The 20,022-nt window shown below is 34.1% G+C and overlaps 1 protein-coding gene across 3 annotated transcripts in view; it reads right to left on the bottom strand.

The window, feature by feature from the left end:
- Nucleotides 1-20,022, bottom strand: part of LOC107038764 (protein Wnt-7b) — an 89,865-nt gene that overhangs the window by 40,795 nt on the left and 29,048 nt on the right. Inside the window, exons 1-2 of one of the 3 annotated variants that reach the window (XM_015258018.2) lie at nt 15,898-16,331; nt 2,823-3,043 (exon numbers count right to left, since the gene is read on the bottom strand). In XM_015258018.2, the coding sequence (XP_015113504.1) occupies nt 2,823-2,946 (124 nt within the window). In that variant the 5' untranslated portion in view covers nt 2,947-3,043; nt 15,898-16,331. Of the gene's footprint in view, nt 1-2,822; nt 3,044-9,972; nt 10,049-15,897; nt 16,332-20,022 lie in introns of those variants that run through there. The other 2 variants (XM_015258019.2, XM_015258017.2) reach the window with 2 other exon arrangements.

Genomic DNA, 20,022 nt, shown 5'->3' with positions numbered 1-20,022 from the left:
CTCAGGAAAAGTGGACATATTAAGGGATAAAAAGATGACATCAGTTATTTCTCTTGAATTGTCAACTATTCCGTCTCTTTCTTCAGGATCTATCCACACGTAAACTATTTAACACCAGTGTTGCCTTTTAAACCAGTTTTCTTTTGAATGTCCCGTTGATTATAAATATGGATTGGGCGGGTACTCCTGAACGCACAGAACATATACGGCGGCATCATACTATTCGCCTCTTTTACAAGAAAAAAAACGTTTTACGTTCCATGGTCACGCTCCTCACGTGATGGATTTCCATGCCAACCTGTTTTCCAGACACTTCGAACGTCAAAATTCATTTCAAATGGAGAGGCATGTTCCTCCGGTATTCTCTTCTTCTTTCTGCAGGGAATTTATTGTTCCAATCTACTTGATATGTTGAATTGGAAGGGGTTTGAGAAGTTTTATGGTGATGTCTCACGTAAAATTAAAACACATGCTCACAAATAATTTGTTTGTAACATATATTATTGATTCATAAGAAAAAGTATTTCAACATTTGAAAACTTAGCCATTTGAAAATCACAGGCAGAGAAACATAATTTTTTATTTTTGGGAACACGTCACTGATTTTTATGGATCTGTCATCAATTATTCGTAATGCTGAACACTGATTAAAATATCTGATCTCCAGTGATTGTATTAGTGAAATTTGGTAGTGGATTCCTCAAAATTAAAAACGGCCCCTGATAATTAGTGATGGTGCCACTACAAAACGAGTGATAATGTCACTAAAAGTGAGTGATAAAATCGTGATGGAAATAGATGGCTAAAAATTAGGGACGAGGCCCTGGAAATAAAACCCTTTTCTCCTTGGTGAATTTAGATCTTCAAAGTTTAAATACTATTCCAAATTTTTTCAGTAACCTCGAATGGGCTTAAATAGAAGTTCTGATATCCACTAAAATGTTGAAGAGCATTTTAACTGAAAAAAATCGCTGAACGACTTTGAAAATGGGTAGAAAATACTTTGAATAGACTTAGAAAATAGATGCTGAGTACGAGTGAAAGTCTGCTGTTTAAATGTATTTTATTCTGTTTTGTGCTTTTCTTTTTAATTTATTACAGTGGTTTAATTACTCCTGATCAGTAGAAAAAATACTTCTACCCAGTACCAAAGGGTTTCTGGGAAAAAGGCAAATTTTGTACTTTTTCGAAGGCACAAAAGAACTGGATGCAAGTATCATACCTCGGTACTTGTCACAAGTACTTTTGTTACTCGGGACAATTAGAAAAAGTACTTGTACTGAGCACCTGGCTGATTCTTTTCAAAAGTACCAACAGAACTCAATATAAGTAGCAATAGTACTCCAATCCAGTACTCATAATTTTTTTAGAAATTCATTCAAGATTACAAATGAAGACCCAAATTTTGAAGCACAAACGAACACAGAAAAATCTGAAGGTAAAATACGTTTTTGAAATGGTAATTCACGTTGCCAAAGACGTAATTTACGATTTTCCCAAACGGGTAAATTATGCTTTTCAAATCGTAAATTATGTTCAGAATAACATGAATTCTGATTCTGAACATTGGGAATCAATTCGGTTTGGAAAGCACCCATAAAAATCACAATCTACTGATTTTTTCCTACAAAATATCTTCTCTGAACACTTCTGTTTACAAAAATGCAAGAGAAAGTTCATTTTATCCGTCGATAACATTCGCGTTTCTCAATGAAGTAAACAATTGGAAGTACTGAAATTAAGTCATAAAAGTACTTGAGAGAAGTTCAAAAATTACTTTCCACCAGTACCTTTGGTACTTGTGAAAAGTACTAAAAGTACTAGCAGAAAGTAGTGAAGCTACTTCCTCTCAATACTATTTCTACTTGATCGGCAGAGGTGGTACTTCACTCAAAGATACAAAAAGTACTTGGGAAAAGTATTTTTCGAACTTTTCACAAGTGAACTTCCCTCAAGTAGCGGTTAAAACATGGAGAAAATCTTTTAAAAAATGTAAAAAATAAATAAAACCACTATGCCCAATATAAAAATTATCGTCAGTGTCAAACTTCTGCAGTAAATACTTCATGTTCGTGCGTGTCTGAAATGGCGTGTTAGATCCGAACACCCTAGTCAAACAAGGGATTATCATTTTTTTAAAATAATTAAAGAAAGAATTTGATTGATCAATTTCTTACACTTAACAAAGTTAGATTTCACGGAAAAAATTATCAATGATGGATAATTTTCTGTTAAGCTTTTGGAATTTTTTTTTGCTCGTTGCACTCAACAACTCAATTGGTGTTTATTAATATTGCTTTAACGCAAGTCTTGATTTCGAATCACGCGGAAATTACTCCCGAATTATTTCACCTACTCCGGAGCAGCTTTCTCAATTTCCGTAGAATTTTTTTTTTTTTTTTTTATTAATGCATTAGAAATCCGTATAGGATTTATTTCCTTTAAAAAATAGTTCTTTACATTGCGGTTACGGTATCAATTGTTGATTTGTTACAGAGCATTTTGTGTTTTGACATTAAATTTTCAGGTTACAGTCTTTCAGGAACTTATCTATAGATTTTATAACAGGTAGCTTCAATGAGCACAGAATACGGTTGATGTTAGGTGGCAATTCTATGTTTTCGAATCTTTTGCATCATTCTAACCCTCTTGTTTTCGTACTTGGGGCAGTTCCACAAAATATGGTTGAGATCCTGTTCGGGATGGCCACATGAGCATTTTGGGTCATTGACAATTTTTATTCTATGGAGAGAGCTTGTTGTGTTGATATGATTGGACCGGGCCGTAGAATTTTGAAATTTAAAATTTATACAGTCACTTACCTACAACCACAACGTGTCCAAAAACACGATCATTGGCAACGTGCGAACAATTCCATCGGTGATGCCTGAATTGGTGTCGGCACTCACGAAGACCCAATTCAGCGCCTTCGCCGACTGCTGGCATCGCGTGAGGCGCCTTTCTACACTGTTCACGCTGACTCTTCCCCAATCCTGGGATGCGACCGCACACCGCAGCCCCAACAACAACCGCTCCGACTACCCTAAAAAAGGAACTCACTAAAATATCGTAATTTTTGTTTTCAAATGATTGAATACCCTATAAAGCAGAAAAAAATGTTTCTATTGTGGATCACCGCATTGTTAAAAATTTCAGGCAGAAATGTCGGGTACACTTCTTGAAAATTTTTATCCACTGACAGTTCCCCTGGAATTTCACGGAACTTTATCATTGTACATTCACAATTTCATGAAAAAATGAATGAAAATAGTGAATTGCAGTTCAATTATTGTATAAAAATCAATAGAAATCCGGAAAATTCGGACAACTATATTCTGAAATTGCACATTAATTGAAAATTCAGGGTAATTTGGTCCTGAAAATTCATGTTTTCATTTGAACATTCACACAATTTTAGAAATTTTTTCCAAATTTCTGAATTTGGTTAATGTTCACTGTTAAAAAAAATATCTGAATTTTCCGGGGAATCACACTGAATTCAATTTAACGGAAGAAAGGCTATGAAATTTCAAGTTTCTCTGAAAATTCAAGGATATTGCTGATTTATTAATGGAAAAAAGAGGAAAATGCCGTAGTGTACATGAATTTTCAATACGAACATCAGTGATGCTGCGAGACACTTTACGAGACAAAACATTCGAGAGTTGATCTCGTTCTCAATGAACACGGAGATCATTGCTCTCGGCTCAGTCTCGAAATATGCAGTATCGACTCCTCTCGTGATGACCCCGAGTCAATTTATCTCATTTCGGTCTCAAACTTTTCGTGATTTTTAATACAAGATCTGGGTTTTTGTCTCGGTTTTCTGCATACAGACAATGCAAAAAACTGAAAACCGAGATAAAATAAATTGACTCGGAGTCATTGCGAGAGGAGTCGATACTGCGTATTTTGAGATTGACACGAGAGCATAGATTTCCATGTTCTTTCACACCAAGATCATCTTTCCAAAAGTTTGTCTCGTAATGCCTCATGAAATGTCTCGCGGCGTCACTAACGAACATGAAAATTCAATAAGAAATTTCCCTGAAATTTCAAGAAAATGAAAATTTAAGGATTTTTTTGCCCGATTTTTCCTCTTTCCATTAATTTTTATGGAATAATTCAATTGTAATTTATAATTTCCATGGATTTCCTCGAAAATCATGAATTTTCACTGACAAAATTCCCGGAAATTTCAGTGAAACTGTCACTTGGTTGATGTTTCAAGGCTAAAATCCGAAAAATTCAATTCCAGGGATCTGTTCCAGATATCGAACTCGGGACCTCTGGCTCCGTAGATGAAAAATTGTGAATGAGGAACAAATGAGTCAATTAAGTAGTTTAAGAATCCCTTCCCAAATTGAAACGGATCAACCTTTGGTTGCCATTTCTGTAGGTAGAATGTGCGTGCAAATGTTGATAAACAATGACTTTGATTGACACAATTGCCCAAGGCGAAGAATCATCACATCGGGTACAATATAAAGTAATGAAACAACGCGATACCTAAAGTCATTTTCCACTTTAAACTGCGACTCGTGTGAAATATATATTTTATGGGAAGTAATAGATAATGACATAATTTCTTCACCCTTTTTCTTTTTCGTTTGCCATTATGAGAATACCCGTACGAAAAAATTAATTGACAATCGTTGTGAATTCGCTAGAGAATTCCATTGGATTTCGATTGAACTTTCTCTTAGTTTTTGGCCAACTATATTGAAAAATTCAATGGAAAATATTGTATTGAAAAAAATTGCTAGATTTTTATTTTTCTGTACAACTTATTCGATTGAAATATTTTATATTTCAGATATATTTTATACATTCCCGGATGAAATTTTTCAAGATTCTTTGTCTGATTTGTCAAATGCAAAGAGGAGAAAAAATGACTGAAAAAGCCTAGAAAATTCATGTCGAAGAATTTCTATAGGAAACGTGTCAAGAGAAAAAGTTCCATAAAAAAATGAAATTCTAGAGTTTGTTCTAAAAAACAGTTTCCACTGAGCATTTTGTATAACAAAAACTTGTAGTTAATCTGTGGAATTAATAACAAAAAAAAGTTATATTCTTCATCTTTTAAAAGGATTGACTTATGAAATTCTCGTCTATTGAACTGGAAAGTAAAATCATTATTGATGAAAAAGCATCAAGAGAATTTTCAAGACCTTCACATTCATATAGATCATCCACATTAATTAACTTGTCATTCTGGACAATTTCTACTTCAATTTTCATTTCACACATGTGACTATCACTCAGAGCATCAAGTTCTGCCCCCTGCCCAAGGAGTAATTCATATTAGCTAATTGGTACTTCCCTTCACCATCTATTTAACTAAATAGAGCTATTTTTCAACGAGCAAATGAGATGATTCTGGAAGAGAAATTATGGTGATGAAGGAGGGCAACGCGCTGTGAAATGAGGAAATACCCGGTGAAATGAGACGAAGAAGTTGAATATTTTCTGAGAAGCATGAAATTGCAACGATTACGTTCCTTCGCGACCCGCGGGCGCATTATTTGCATTGGAATGCATCTTGCGTCTTCTCCGGCGTTGTGCCGAAAACTCACCACGTAAGATAATCTACAGGGTGTCCTGACGAACGTGAGAACCAGACGAAATAATTTTGTGGCGCCCCTGGTGTAACCTCTTTCCTCTTTTTTTCTCATCTTTTATTTTGTGGTGCCTCTTTATTCTCTCAAAACGAAGATGAAGAAATATTTAAGAGGAAAAAAAAATTGTTTCATCAATTTCACTGATTTCGCCCATGCTTAACTGAGGACTGAATAATTCCGTTTTACGGATTCGACTAAATTTTCTGTAGAAAAAAATCAATAGAGGAGTCCCCACCAGAACTTTACTGAAAATTCTATTTACTTCTCTTGAATTTTACGAGGAAATTCCGCCGCTTTTCTGCGAGTTAATCCTTTAAGGATTTCCAAGTACTGTTAGAATTTTTTTGAAATTTCATGGAAGATATAGTAAATCTGATGAGAGTGGCATTGAATCGGATTTAGGGAAAAAATGGTTATGAAATTTCAAGTATCAAGGAGATTTCATGGAAATTCATGAGTTTTCAGTAGGAGTGAGATGGAAATTTCACAATTTGATTGAATTTCTCGGGGAATATGAATTCAGAAACAAAATTACATGAATTTTCAATTTTTCTCTGAATTGTTCCCTGATTGTTCTGAATTTTCACAGAATAATTGAACTGAAAAATCAAGTATTTTATTGATTTCTAGATCATTTGAATAGAAAAGCAATGGAATATTTGATTTTTCAATGACTTTTTTTTCTCTAGTGAAATGCTTTCCTACTTTTGTAGTCGAACATCAAAGCTTTCATTTGAGCCCCACTTGACCCTAAGTTTGTGGACATTTTCCAAGGATTTTGTTATTTAAACTTTGCAGGTCTGAATTTTAATCTCGATAGTGAACCGGTAAAAACATTTTGAAAGTCTGAAAAAAAAATTAGAAAGTTTACGTTTGGAGGAAGATTGAGGAAATAATTAAAAAATAGAAATTTTTGAAAATACGAGTATTACGAGCATATTCTATGAATAATTTATGAACAATCAATTTTCTACCATAAAAATCATTCCTTCGGAATCGCATTACATTTGTTCATATTCAGGATTTTACTAGAAATCGAGTTTATACCTAAAAAATAACGTTTTCGAAAGTTTAAACGATTTAAATGAGTTATTTATAAACAACGAATGTTAAAGAATAATAATTCTATGCAAAATTTCATGTCAATGACGCTGAATATTCATGATTTTTTTCAGATTTTTCTCACGCAAATTAATTGACAAATTTGATGATTGAAAATGGTTGAATCTATAGTATGGTCTGTACTAAACTGTAAAAGACACTGAGCATCAACTGAACTGAGCTGAAAATAAATGGATTTTAATCTTTCTATTCTAATATAAAATTCCTTAAATTGATATTTCCAGATTTTTTGCTCGAATTTCTTAACGAGACAAGATAACACGGACGAAAAAATTCAATAGAAAAACCTATCGAATTCGTCAGAAAATTCTATTGAATTTCTATTGAACTGTTCTATTAGTTTTTGACCAATTCTATTGAAATGTTCAATAGAAAATATTTAGTAAAAAAAGTCAATAGAATTCAATTTTTCTATACATTGAAATATTTTCTATAGAATTTCCTCGGCTCAAAATTCCTAAGTTTTTTCGTTTGATTTTCTCGATGAGAAGAAAACAAAAATAGAATGAAAAAAACTTGGAAAATTTGAGTCGAGCAAATTCTAGAGAAAATAAATGAAAAGAATAAGTTATATAGAAAAATCGAATTCTGTTGACTTTTTCTATCGAATGTTTTCTATTGAACATGTCAATAGAATCAGCCAAAAACTAGTAGAAAGTTTAATAGAAATTCAATAGAATTTTCTAACGAATTCGATAGGTTTTTCTAGTAAATTTTTTCGTGCGTGAATGTAGAGGATAATGCAGTGAAAAAAATTGCAGGAATTTATGTTGAGAAAATTCTAAACCGAATATCTCAATCAAATCTGACAAAATCCATTGCTTTTTCTCAATTGAATATATTTTATTCATCAGGAATCCGGGGAAAATGAATAAAATTTTTTTTTTAATCCTAGCAAATGGGAGATCTTTGAAAAACTTTTTATTTGATCAAATCAGTCCTAATGACTCGGAAACTGACAGTTACTCAAACAAAACAGTTAGTCTCTTCCCCGATAAAAAATAATATCCCAAATAAAAAGAATTCAAGCGTTATCTTCTGGGAAGTAATCAATTTGCCAAATAATTCATAAAAACGCAAGGAGTGAAATAAGAAAACTAATACCATCTGCACGGAAGTCACTTCAAGCAGCATGTATGATCATCTTGAGATCACCCTAATACATAGCATTAAGGTGCATAATAGTATTCACAAACAAGAGCTTATAATGCTCTCTAACCTCCTAGTGCTCCGTTCTAAGCATCCTCTGCACTCTTTGTCCCTCCGCCAGCGGCTGCTCCTCCTCTCATAACAATTTCCAAGTTATCTCAAAACAACTCCCCTCGCAACGGTAATGAAAAGTTTCGAGTAAAACATTATCATGTCCATGGAAATGCTGTACTGTATTTAACAACAATAAAATTACCATCATGCATAGGTGTGACTGAAGGAGACAAAATTGTTGTGCATTTCGCTTTAGATTATTTCCGAGAATGAATCGATGGTAGCGATAATATCTGCTGATTCGTCACAATAACAGCGAAATTACAGTCATTTGTGGGGTTGTGGGTCTGGTAACAATACCACGAAATCTGAAATGGAATCGAGTTTATATTCGAAAATACAAAATTATTGAATTACCCGGAATTATTGGATTATTACTGGTCATTTGCATGATGCCCTTCGTGCCATACACTGAGAAAAAAAATGTCTATGAAGTAGAAATTCTATGATTGATCCAAATCGTTCATCTATTGAATAGTCGCAAAAGAAAATGCTATTATAAGACAGAAATATCGATTTGAACTAAACCAAAATTGGATTGTATGAAATCGATTTTGTTATAGTACAGTATATTTTGTTTATTCTATCAAATTTAGAAAATAGATGTTTTTGCGACAAAATCGATTTCATACAATTCAATTTTGGTTTAGTCCAAACGCTTCGGATTTGGCGCAAATAATTTTTTTTTCACAATTGCAATGGAAAAATATCCAGTTCAAATGATGAAGAATTGCGTTTGTCGTAAACAAGAAACTGCTCACCGCGAAAGTCTTGCATCAATGAGTATCCAACAATATGTTCCTCATAGACCAAATGAATATTTTATTGCATCTATGAATTCTGCTTTCAACTGAACGGATATTCTTTTGCGGGATATTGTGACGCTGATAAATTGGATAATTACATACTTTATTCGAAGAAGGTATCTGATAATACAGACATTGATTTGTATTTACTGAAAAGTCGGTAGTAACAAAAAAAAAGTTTAGATAACTGATCTCATTCTTTTTCAATCGAAAACATTAAAATTAAATCGATATTTGTGTCTTACAATAGCATTTTCTTTTGCGACTATTCAATCGATGAACGATTTGGATCAATCATAGAATTTCTATTTCTTAGAATTTTTTTTTTCTCAGTGTACAGAGTGTTGCGATCAATGAATTTTAACGCTGTTCAAGCGAGGAGTAGGATATTCGAAAAATGCAGCTAATTTTATGACATTTTTTTCACATATTATTTAATTCATTTAGGCACTCCTTGCAAAATTTCAGAAGCACCAGGTTCAGGACAACAACAAAAATGAATTTTACAGTTGCTGCTTTTATATGAGGTTAAATGGGTCATCGATAATTTTAGTATTTTTTCCATATTGCCGACGGGCCGATAATGTAAGGAAAATGTACGAGTTACCGATGCTCTCTTTATTTAGGTACACACTGTTGAAAAAATTTGGCTGAATTTATCGGAAAAACACCCAGAATTCGATTCAAGTTGAGAAAGTCAATGGAATTTCAAGTTCCTCTGAAAATTTAAAGTAAAGTCTCATTTTTAGCAGTAGAAAGTCAGAAACCCCACAATTTACATGAATTTTCACGTGAAAGTGAATATTCACTATCAAATACCCTTGAATTTTCAGGGGATTCTTTTAAAATTCCTGAGATTCCAGGAATTTTTTTAGGAATTCCTGAGATTCCAGGAATTTTTTTAGGAATTCCTTGACAAAAAAATCCGGAATTCAAGAAAAAATTTCTGTGATTTTTCCTGATTTTTCATTAATTTCCCCGGAATAATTAAACTGAAATTTACAGTTGCCACGGATATCTCCATGGAATTATGAATTTTCAATCACAAAATTCCTTGAAATTTCAGTGGAAATGATTTCGAAGACTTTTACCGAAAATTTAAGTGAAAAATGATTAAAAGTGCAAAATGGTTGACGCAATATATTGTAAATTATGGTTACCTAGAATTTCACGCCCTTAACATTACAGGGTTGACTATTAATCCGAAGAAGCTCGTTCTGCCCCACCCTAGATACGTATTCTCACTTAAACTATAAGGTGACTAGATTCCATGGAATGTCCAGACTAATTTATTACCGTGGGTTGGTATAATTCCCCCTTTCGCCAGAACCCGAACCGGTGGCTAACCGCAGGGTCCGAGAATGAGAAATTTTTAAGACACTCAGGAAGATACTCTCTTGTAAGTGGCAAAAATGGGTATAAAAGGAATGATCCTTCAGACGTAATCTAATCATCTGCTTGATGATTCACTGGGTAGAATGACTCTGAATTTTTGGAGTAATGGGGATTCATTAGTTTTAATTGTTGGTTGAGTAATTCGGATGGATTGGGTTATCACTTCCAGAGATTTTGGGTGCTTTCGGGGGAGATAATGTAGTTAGTTTATTGTTGAGTACTAAAATGTCCGCTTGATAACTCTCTTTCGACGGTGAAATTAGTGGAATTGATGGGGAATTGAATACAACGTACTGTTGTATCCAGATAAAAAATGACATAATGTGCAATATTCTTTTAAAGAAGTAATTCCGGGAATGTTCTTATCGAAGTCAAATGCAGGATGCATGATTTTTCGGCAATGGAGTCGGCAAGTAATTGAAAGTATTCGATTTCATCAAGGGACTGAGGTGTTGAATTTTAATACGAACGCCGAGGCCAATTCGATCGCTGACTTTTCTTCCTCAAAACCTCATCACACCGGAAAACCTAAACATAAATTACGTTTTGCTGAAATTTAGGCTTTAAAAAAGTGTATTTTACGTTCATCAAAACGTGAATTACGATCTTAATGAACGTATTTTACGATTTTCTTACGCCTAATTTGAGATAAAAAATATCGAGTCTTGCGCGTGAAATAGCTTTTTTCCACATTAGGTCATTATTCACTTCAAATCAATTTTCGTCTATAATATTCATAATGTAATATAATGAGTTTAAATGATTTCTTTTCACAATGAGTTATCTTAGAATAGTTTGAAATTGACGGAGATGGCAAAATTATTCAGAATGATAGCTCTAAAAAAAGTTCTTGTAAGAATTTTAGTCTAGTCGTTATTTTCAGAAATAAGGCTAGGCCAAATTCTCCTCTTGCTATGTACGAAATTTACAAAACACCGAAAATACACTGATAGACTGATTTATTTATTCCAAACGAGATTCGTTATCTATTAACGAATGGTAGAGTTGAATATGCCCAAATGAATATTCTTTAATAGTTAACGAATAGTTCACTTGAAAAGTGAAAATCGAGTCGAACAAGGCTTCCCAAATGTGCATTTGTTAACTATTAACGAATGAGCATTTGGTGAGACCGAATAGACCTTCGTCTCCAACCAAATCCATTCGTTAACACTAACTAATCCTTTCTATCAGTGTATCCTTGAAATAAAACTGATTGATCGTAAATTTAAATAATTTTCCTATTCCAGGAGCATTTTGGCACTTGCCTAGGACTATTGAATAGATCAATCATTAGTAAACAATGCATACCATTCTCATTTTTAATCAATTAATAATTAGATCAAGCTCCTGAACAATGATTTTTTTTTCATGAAATGCAGTTAGTTTCTCTCTGTCTTTTTCGGTGGATTGAAATGTTAATTCTATTATTTATACATACTTTAATAATAAATCAACAATATATAAAATCACCGCATTTCTATCGCTTTATTCAAACCTATTAGGGAAGTATATAATTACAGATAAATGTAAAATACGAAAAAAATCATCGTAATTCACGGCAATTTTGAGCGTAATTTACGCTTCAATTTCAAGCGTAAAATACGTTTTGAAAAACGTTAAAGACGATTTCTTAAACGTAATTCACGTTTACGTGCTTCTGTATGATGATAGCATTAATTTTTTCCCCTAGGAATTCATCCTTAAATTTTCTAAATTCCCATGGACTTTTGAATTCCCTTTCTTCAGTTGAGATGATCCCCGAATGATCCATAATAAAAGACATCAAAGATAATCCTCAGAAATTCAACGTGCGGTGTAACCATAATTTTAATCTCCTAACTGGTCTCATCCTCTTGACCATTAGATGGGACACAACTAAGCTCCAACGTTTCTATTCATTCTACTCTCTCAGCCTCATCTCAGTGGCACATGACACAAATCCTGGGGATAATCCTGCTCTGCTATGTATTTACAATTGTGTGTAACAAACTTCGTCTCTTCAAAAGGAATGCGGTAGTATTTATACGGGCAACATTGATATCCTTTTTGTCATCATCAACATCGTGATCCCCGTCATCGTCACACATATCGTGTCGCCTCGTAGGTGAGGTGAATGGTATTCAAACCATATGAATAATCCTTTTTTGATTTCATCAAAATTATGAACGATTTTGAGATGGGTGTTACCGACCATTTCCGGATAATTATTTACGGAATCTATGATATGGGGTAATGTATATTTTTGCCGCAAGGCTGGAAAGAACTTTATGTCACACGGCGAAGAGTTATTCGACGAATGTGATTGCAATCCTCGCCTTCTGCTCGGATTGTAAAGTTACAGATAATACTTTTATCGCCTAATGACATAATGTACTATTTATCACTCCCTAAAGTAAAGTGGCACTTTACGGACCCTATGCGACCGCGAATCCCTGCCTACGGTCTTCAGGAAGAAATTTAGTACATTTTGTCATTAGGTCGAAAAAGCTATTTTCGTTACAAAACTGAAAAACATTTTTTAACGAGTGTGTTATTTTTGGCCGCCATGAAGTGTCCGTAAAACGTCGTTTTACGGACAGTGTGGTGAAATGGTATATTTTGTCATTAGGCCGAAAATAGTATATTTCGTCACTAGGCCGAAAGAAACTTTTCTGGCGAATATGAGTTTGCAGCCCGAGCCGAAGGCGAGGGCTGCAATCATATGAGCTAGAAAAGTTTTTTTTGGCCATATGACGAACAGTATTTTTTGTTATGACGGCCGTAGGCAGAGAATTGAGAGACAATTCCTTGCGGCCGGAATGATGAAAAATGAACTTTGAGTGCGTAAGACAAATGTTTGTGCGGGAAACAAACAAACGCGGAGATGACCAAACGCGGAGGTCACCCTCGCGGGGATTCGCCATCGTGTTATTTAGCCTCCAGCGTTGCCGAATTCACTCTACACTGCCCGGACGCGTTTTGCGAGTCTCGAGCAACGTCGCGTAACGGGCGATTTCATTAAACATGAGAAAAAATGATTCATCTCTTAGAAATATTTTGTTTTCTTTCTGAGTTTCGTGAATTATTTTGTTCTCCAAACTAATATAATTTTTTACACATTTTTTGATTTTTTAATGGAAAAAGTAACTTTTTGTGTCAATTTTTCTGGTAAGTCAATCAATGGTAATTGAAGAGAAATGACGCGCTGTGGTATTCCCTGATATGGTGACCAATCTAGGGTTAAAATAAAAAAATTAATCCCTTGGTGTTCATTCGTATCTCTTTAAAGTGACTTGAGCTTGTTCAAAACCCCACTCATTCTCCCCTCTTAATATATCTGTAAACCCAACGAAAATAAAACCATCGTAATCTCAAAACTGGTAAAAACCCGAAGAAAATAGAATAAAAGAATTAAATATGTTGGAGTCGCGTGCGTCGATATTTGCGTGTGCATAAGCAATCCAGCATTTAATGAGGAGTCTGCCGGCTATCAGGAAAAAGAATCTCACAAAAAAGGCTTAAGGTAGCCGTTTTTCGATCGTTCACCGATTACTTTACATCACGGAATAAAAAGGGAGAAAAATAACCAGTAGTCCAGCACGAATCGGAAATGGCAATTACAGATTTCTTTTCACCACACCTTTAGCATCAATTTATATCGACAAGAAGAATCGTATACCACCAATCGTTTCTACCATGTGCCAGTTCCTGCCACTTGGGAAGGCCATGTTCCAGTTATTGCCATCCTTCGGTGCCAGTTAATGCCAGAGGGCAAAATAACGGATAGTAGTAATATTGTCAAATAATAATGACCAAAATCACATTATTTCATCTATAAAATGGGAAATGGATGGAAAGATGGTGTATATCCTATCATTATTATAAATACCCTGAGAGAAAAAATTACTTTTGACAAAGATGGTTTTCATGATACAAGAAAATATTCTCTTGTCAATTTATAGAACCGTGAAATCTTCTGGTAAATAATTTCGTATTCACACTTACAGAAAAAAGTCTTTCAACAGGAGGAGATTCTCTTATCGAGATAATTTTCAAGTGTTAGCACAAGTCTTCCCATAAATTCATATAGTTTGCGTTATGTCTGGAATTTAATGGATTGTGAGAATTCACACTTTCTCGATCTGATCACTCATCAACTCCAACTGAGGAATTCTTGTTTCGATTGCACGACGAACACTTTTATTTTCAATTGAAGTGTAAGAAAATTGATCTCAAGTGTTGTGCTCTTCGTGCAAGGTTTTATGTAATGAAAGTCTTGATGAAAAAAAAATTTAGATATAACGTCAACTACATGAATTTATGGGAAGGACAACAATTCTAGTCTTGAGAACGTTTAAAAATTCTCGGAACAAGAGAATTTCATTCTGTTGGATAACTTTTTTCTCTCAGTCTGACAACAAAATTATTTATCAGGAGATTTCACGATTTTTAAAATTGACAAGAGAATATTTTCTAGTATCATGTAAACCTTCTTTGTTAAAAGTAGTTTTTTCTCTCAGTATATGTTGCGTCAAAGATCCTAGTGGCAAAAATAGGGACATGGGTAGATCTTACAGATTTCTTTCCACAGCTTTAGCATCAACTCATATCGACAATCAGAATCGTATGTACATGAGTTTCCTAGAAAATGTTTGCGTATCTCCCGCTAAAAATGATAGTTTCAACAGGTCCCATTCGAATAGAATGATGCATTATCGAAGATCGGTGATAAATGAATCTCCCTGACTCGTGCGGGCTTGGAGCTTATGAAACGATTTCTAGGATGCAGTGGAAAACATGAAACTTGCACTTATAGGTATAGCAGTTTCATCGCGTGAGGTTGATCGACATCATCTCTAGAAGTTTAATCTGAAAATTTGCAATACTGATTGTTGTTAGACTGTTAAAAATTTTCGTCTGAATTTTCGGTGCCAAATTCCGGAAATTTTTATCGTGTTCAAATTCCACTGAAATTTCAGGAAATCTTGTCATTGAAAAATCAAATATTCCATTGATTTTCTGTTCAAATGATCTGGAAATCAATAAAATACTTGATTTTTCAGTTCAATTATTCTGTGAAAATTCAGAAAAATCAGGAAAATTCAGGGAAAAATTGAAAATTTGTGTCATTTTGTTTTGAAATATTCATGTTCCACTGAAAATTCATAAATTTCCGTGAATTCTACATTTTTTTATTTTTTTATTTAGTGCATTCAAACCATTCGGTTTATTCCGCTATGTGAATTCTACTCAAAACTTGAAATTTCGTAACTATTTTTCCCCTAAATTCCCCTAATCTTCGTATGTAATACCACAAGAGCTTCAAAATTATTAGGAATTTCCCGAAAGGTTCGTTACAAACAAACACAAGAGTCAAGTTTTTCAGGTTAAAAAATCACGAGTGCGAATCATGAAAATTTTTCCGTGAAAAATTGACGAGTTCATTTCTATGCAAGGAACCTGGAGGGAAATACCTGATTAATTTTGAAGCTCGGGTGGTATTCGGAGGAGAATTTTTCCATCCAAATTTTGGCCACGAGAATTGCACTATAAGACAAAATCCATCTGTCAGTTCAAATGAGGGGCTCACTCGACCAGGAAATCTTTTGTTTTTCACATATATATCAACATGAAAAATTATCAGATGTAATTTCCAGACGCTAGTGTGCAATTCCCGAAAAAATTTGATAATAAAAAAGTATTGTTACCTCGAATACTGCGCTGCGATTGGCTAAAATCCTGTCCCAGAAAATTCTCAGTTGAATGCCGTATTGACTATATAAAACAACAGTCGAATAGTGGAATTCTATAGCCTGAAATTTAGATGGGAAAAATTCTCCACGAAATTTCAAACAATTTCTAACAGTGTAGAGAAATTCGAGATGACCCAGCAATCAATGATTCCGATCAGATTTACTGTTTTCTCCAATCCAGTGTTTCCGATCAAACCCACCAACAACCCGTGAAGATGCTCCGCACACAGTATTTATTGTTCTTTTGACACTGTGTAACGAACAGAGTTAACATGAAGTTTATAACGGCGAGTCAGTGTATCCAATCGGCAAATCCACCGAAGCGAAACCTCAAAACCGCGGGTTTGGCTTCAGGTGCTGTGTCAAGACACACCTATTAACCCTCGTGATTGGTGCCCAACGGACTGCAGTCATTGAGATTGTTGTCTTTCAATTAAACCTCGCATGGGCCCCACACAAAGCACCCGAAATGATAGGATTTATTTGCCCGGGGTAGAACATTCTTCGTTGTGTCGGTCTCATCGCACACATTGAATCGCGTATAATCCCGATATACATAGATAAGGATTAGAGAACCTGGCTAAGTGGTTCGTTCACGTGGGCTGCGGTGAACAGACAACGCGTTTTCTTATACGAAGAATAAAGAGGCGGGTTTTTCGAGCTCCAACCGTAAGGATTATTATTCTACAAAGCAAACTATCGCTTCATCATTCATCTAATGCCGGTATTTATGGTGCGTTTGTTGAATATTATATTGGGGACGTGTGTCCAAGAAGTTTCATTATTAACGCCCGGAAAAAAGAAACCGAGTGATAAAACCACAAGACTTTTTCTGTGAAGATATTTCACAGAAAAACTTGGCGAATTCGATCAACAATTCTATTGAACTTTGGTAGCTTGAGAGCACGTTTTTTTTATAGAGAATCGGTCAAGCTTATCCAGAAAATCCAATAGAATTTTGTAGCAAATTCGTTGGGTAAACTGCTAGAAATTTTTTGAAATTTCATGGAAAATATGATAGTAATTCTCATAAGAGTGACATTGAATCAGATTTTCAGAGAAAAATGGTTACGAAATTTCTAGTTTTAGGTAGAATTAATGAAAATTCATGATTTGTAAGTGGGATTGAGATGACAATATCACAACTTGATTGAATTTTCAGTCGAACATGAATATTCAGGAAGAAAATGACATGAATTTTAAATCTTTCTCTGAATTTTCCTGATTTTTTCTCTGATTTTTTAGAATTTTCAGAGAATAATTGAACTGACAAATCATGTATTTTATAGATTTTTAGATTATTTAAACAGAAAATCAATGGAATATTTGATTTTTCAATGACAAGATTTCCTGAAATTTCAGTGGGACTTGAACACCACAAAAATTTGCGCGATTTGGTGCGGAAAATTCAGACGAAAATTTTTAACAGTGTATTTCTGTGGAATTTTTTCGTATGCAAGAAAAATTGAAATTGCGTGGACAATTTAGAAGGACATTTCAGGATTGCAACATTGGGGAGAACGAAGATGACATTTTAAATTTTCCTGAATTTCAAATTAAACGAATTTCTCACACGGAGAGAAATATTCAATAAAAATTACACATCTTTCCCGTAATTCCGGAGCGAAATGTGGTAGGAAATTTTACGGAACTCTCACGTAATTTTTACAGAGCGTTCCTTCATTTTACCTGAATCTCCTGTGAAAAGTTACGATACTGTCACTTAAATTTTCTGAGTCGATTCCATAATCGGTGAGCGAACTGAGTTCCGTAATTTGTACTGAACAGTTCTCTCCGTGCATGCGGAAAAAAATATACTTGCATTGAATATCTTCGATACCAGAATCAAGTATATACGTAAACCTGATTGAAGAATAAAATACACTTGATTCAAGTATATTCGAGTATAAAATATACTTGATTTAAGCATATTTTATGTATAACATACTTCATAAGGATATTCAAGGATGATTATTCCGTATCAGCCCAGGTTGTAACAAGCGCTCTCAAGTGTAATATAAGGGTCAGACACTAAGTATAAAAATATAAGGGTCAAAAAGTGGAGGTTAAAAAATGAGGGTCGGAATATTAGAGTCAAAAACTGACGATTTGGTTTCAAAATAAATTTTTTCAAAGACAGATGATGCAATCATTCCCATGATCGAACTTGGTCAAGACAGCTTTGGTAAGAATATTTTAACCCACAATTGAATTCATTTAAACAATTATTTTTTCAGTAATCGTCAAAAAACGATCAGTTACACACACGCACACCTACTTACATCCGGACGTGGTCCAAAAATAGCATATATGAATCCCTGACACCAAAATTAGTGATCCTCACTCAAAGAAATTGTAAATTTCTCATTTGACGAATATAATACACGGAGAGAAATTTTTGATAAAAATTACCCTACCGTTCTATAAAAGTGTATCATGAGTCATCGTTTCTTTATTTCTCTCCCAAAATTTAGTAAAAATGAATATATGATGATCAAATTTTATTTTACGTCAGAGAAATTTTATCCTGACGCATAATAAATTTTACCCTTCCAGTCCAATGATTTTTATGTAGATAACAACAAATTCTAGAACGGTTGGTAAATTTTACCCTACCGCTACAGTAATTTTTACTCTATTAATATGTTGTTACGATTGAGTTATTTAAACTATCCACTTCCCCTCCCTTGGAATGAGAATGAGAATGATGTGGTTCGAATGGTTACTAAGGGTTGTTGTGATTTGTTTTGTGTCTTTATCCGTATGTAAGATTGGAAATAATAAATCGCCCCTATTTTTCCTGATAATTATTATCTGAGTTGATCTCTACAATATGATGATCAAATTTTATTCTACGTTAGAGAAATTTTATCCTGATAAAAATAAAAATTAGCGTGCCGGTAGAGTAAAATTTACCAACTTTTCTTGAATTTTCGTTGTTATCTACATAAAAATTACTGGACTGGAAGGGTAAAATTTATTATGCGTCGGGATAAAATGTCTCTTACGTAGAATAAAATTTGATCATCATATATTAATTAATATATTAATTAATATATTAATTTTTACTAAATTTCGGGATAGAAATGAAGAACCGATGACTCATGATACACTTTTATAGAACGGTAGGGTAATTTTTATCAAAAATTTCTCTCCATGTACTTCCATTCGGAAGCAAAACATTTCATAAACAACAAAATCAATCCTTAAAAAGTCCTCAGATACATAAAGAATAAAATACCCTCAATTGTTTGCTCTTCTCCGTTATTACACGTCAAAGTCGCTAGATAATTCACCCTTTATTCCGCTTAATCTCTTCACCAGAGAAACCCTCCCCCGATATTTCCCCGATAATACCTCCTCCAACGTTGTTACGAACTTTCGTTTCTTCTCTTGACCTTCTTTTATCATATTTCGTTTTTTTCGCTGTTGTTCGGACTTGGACAACATTCACGGTGGGCTCATTAAATTGTGAACTTTATTACCAAACCAGTGGGTATACAACGTATTTGTAAAATGCCGGCGTTAACCCCCTTTTGACTTCAGTCTTTACGACAGGCTAAGATATTACATTTGATATTAGTTTATATTTCCCGGGGTATTATGGACTATAACTGGGGGAGGATATCAACATCAGGAAGTTGATTTTTTGTATTTCAATCTCTCTCCACCTTAAGCCACATTCATACTCATTCATGCTCTCGTGTCATTATTATTATTGCTATTGAGGGACTTTTTTGCGCTGTGAAGCATGAGAATTTAATGACACATATGATTCTGTGATTCTAAAACTCCTAATTCCCGGTGATTATGCAGATTTATTTACTTCCTTTTTCATTTAATTGGAGGAAATATCTTTTTGATTACAACAAGTTATTCATGGCAGGTAACAGCGTGTTCTAGAAATCAGTTACAACTTGCGCTGCGGTGAGAGATACATTCACGTAAATCTCAGTCATTAAGCCTGTCATACACTAATTGGAATGACAATCATTTATGGAAAAAAAGGGTAATCCACCTGCAGGAAACTCACATTGCCTTTGGTATTTCAAGGAAACTTGAATGGCGCATGAATTCAAC

The sequence above is a fragment of the Diachasma alloeum genome, unplaced genomic scaffold, assembly GCF_001412515.2.
Source record: "Diachasma alloeum isolate Michigan unplaced genomic scaffold, Dall2.0 Dall_scaffold_00288, whole genome shotgun sequence".
Taxonomy (NCBI): domain Eukaryota; kingdom Metazoa; phylum Arthropoda; class Insecta; order Hymenoptera; family Braconidae; genus Diachasma; species Diachasma alloeum.
This window is presented reverse-complemented; position numbering and strand designations above follow the sequence as displayed.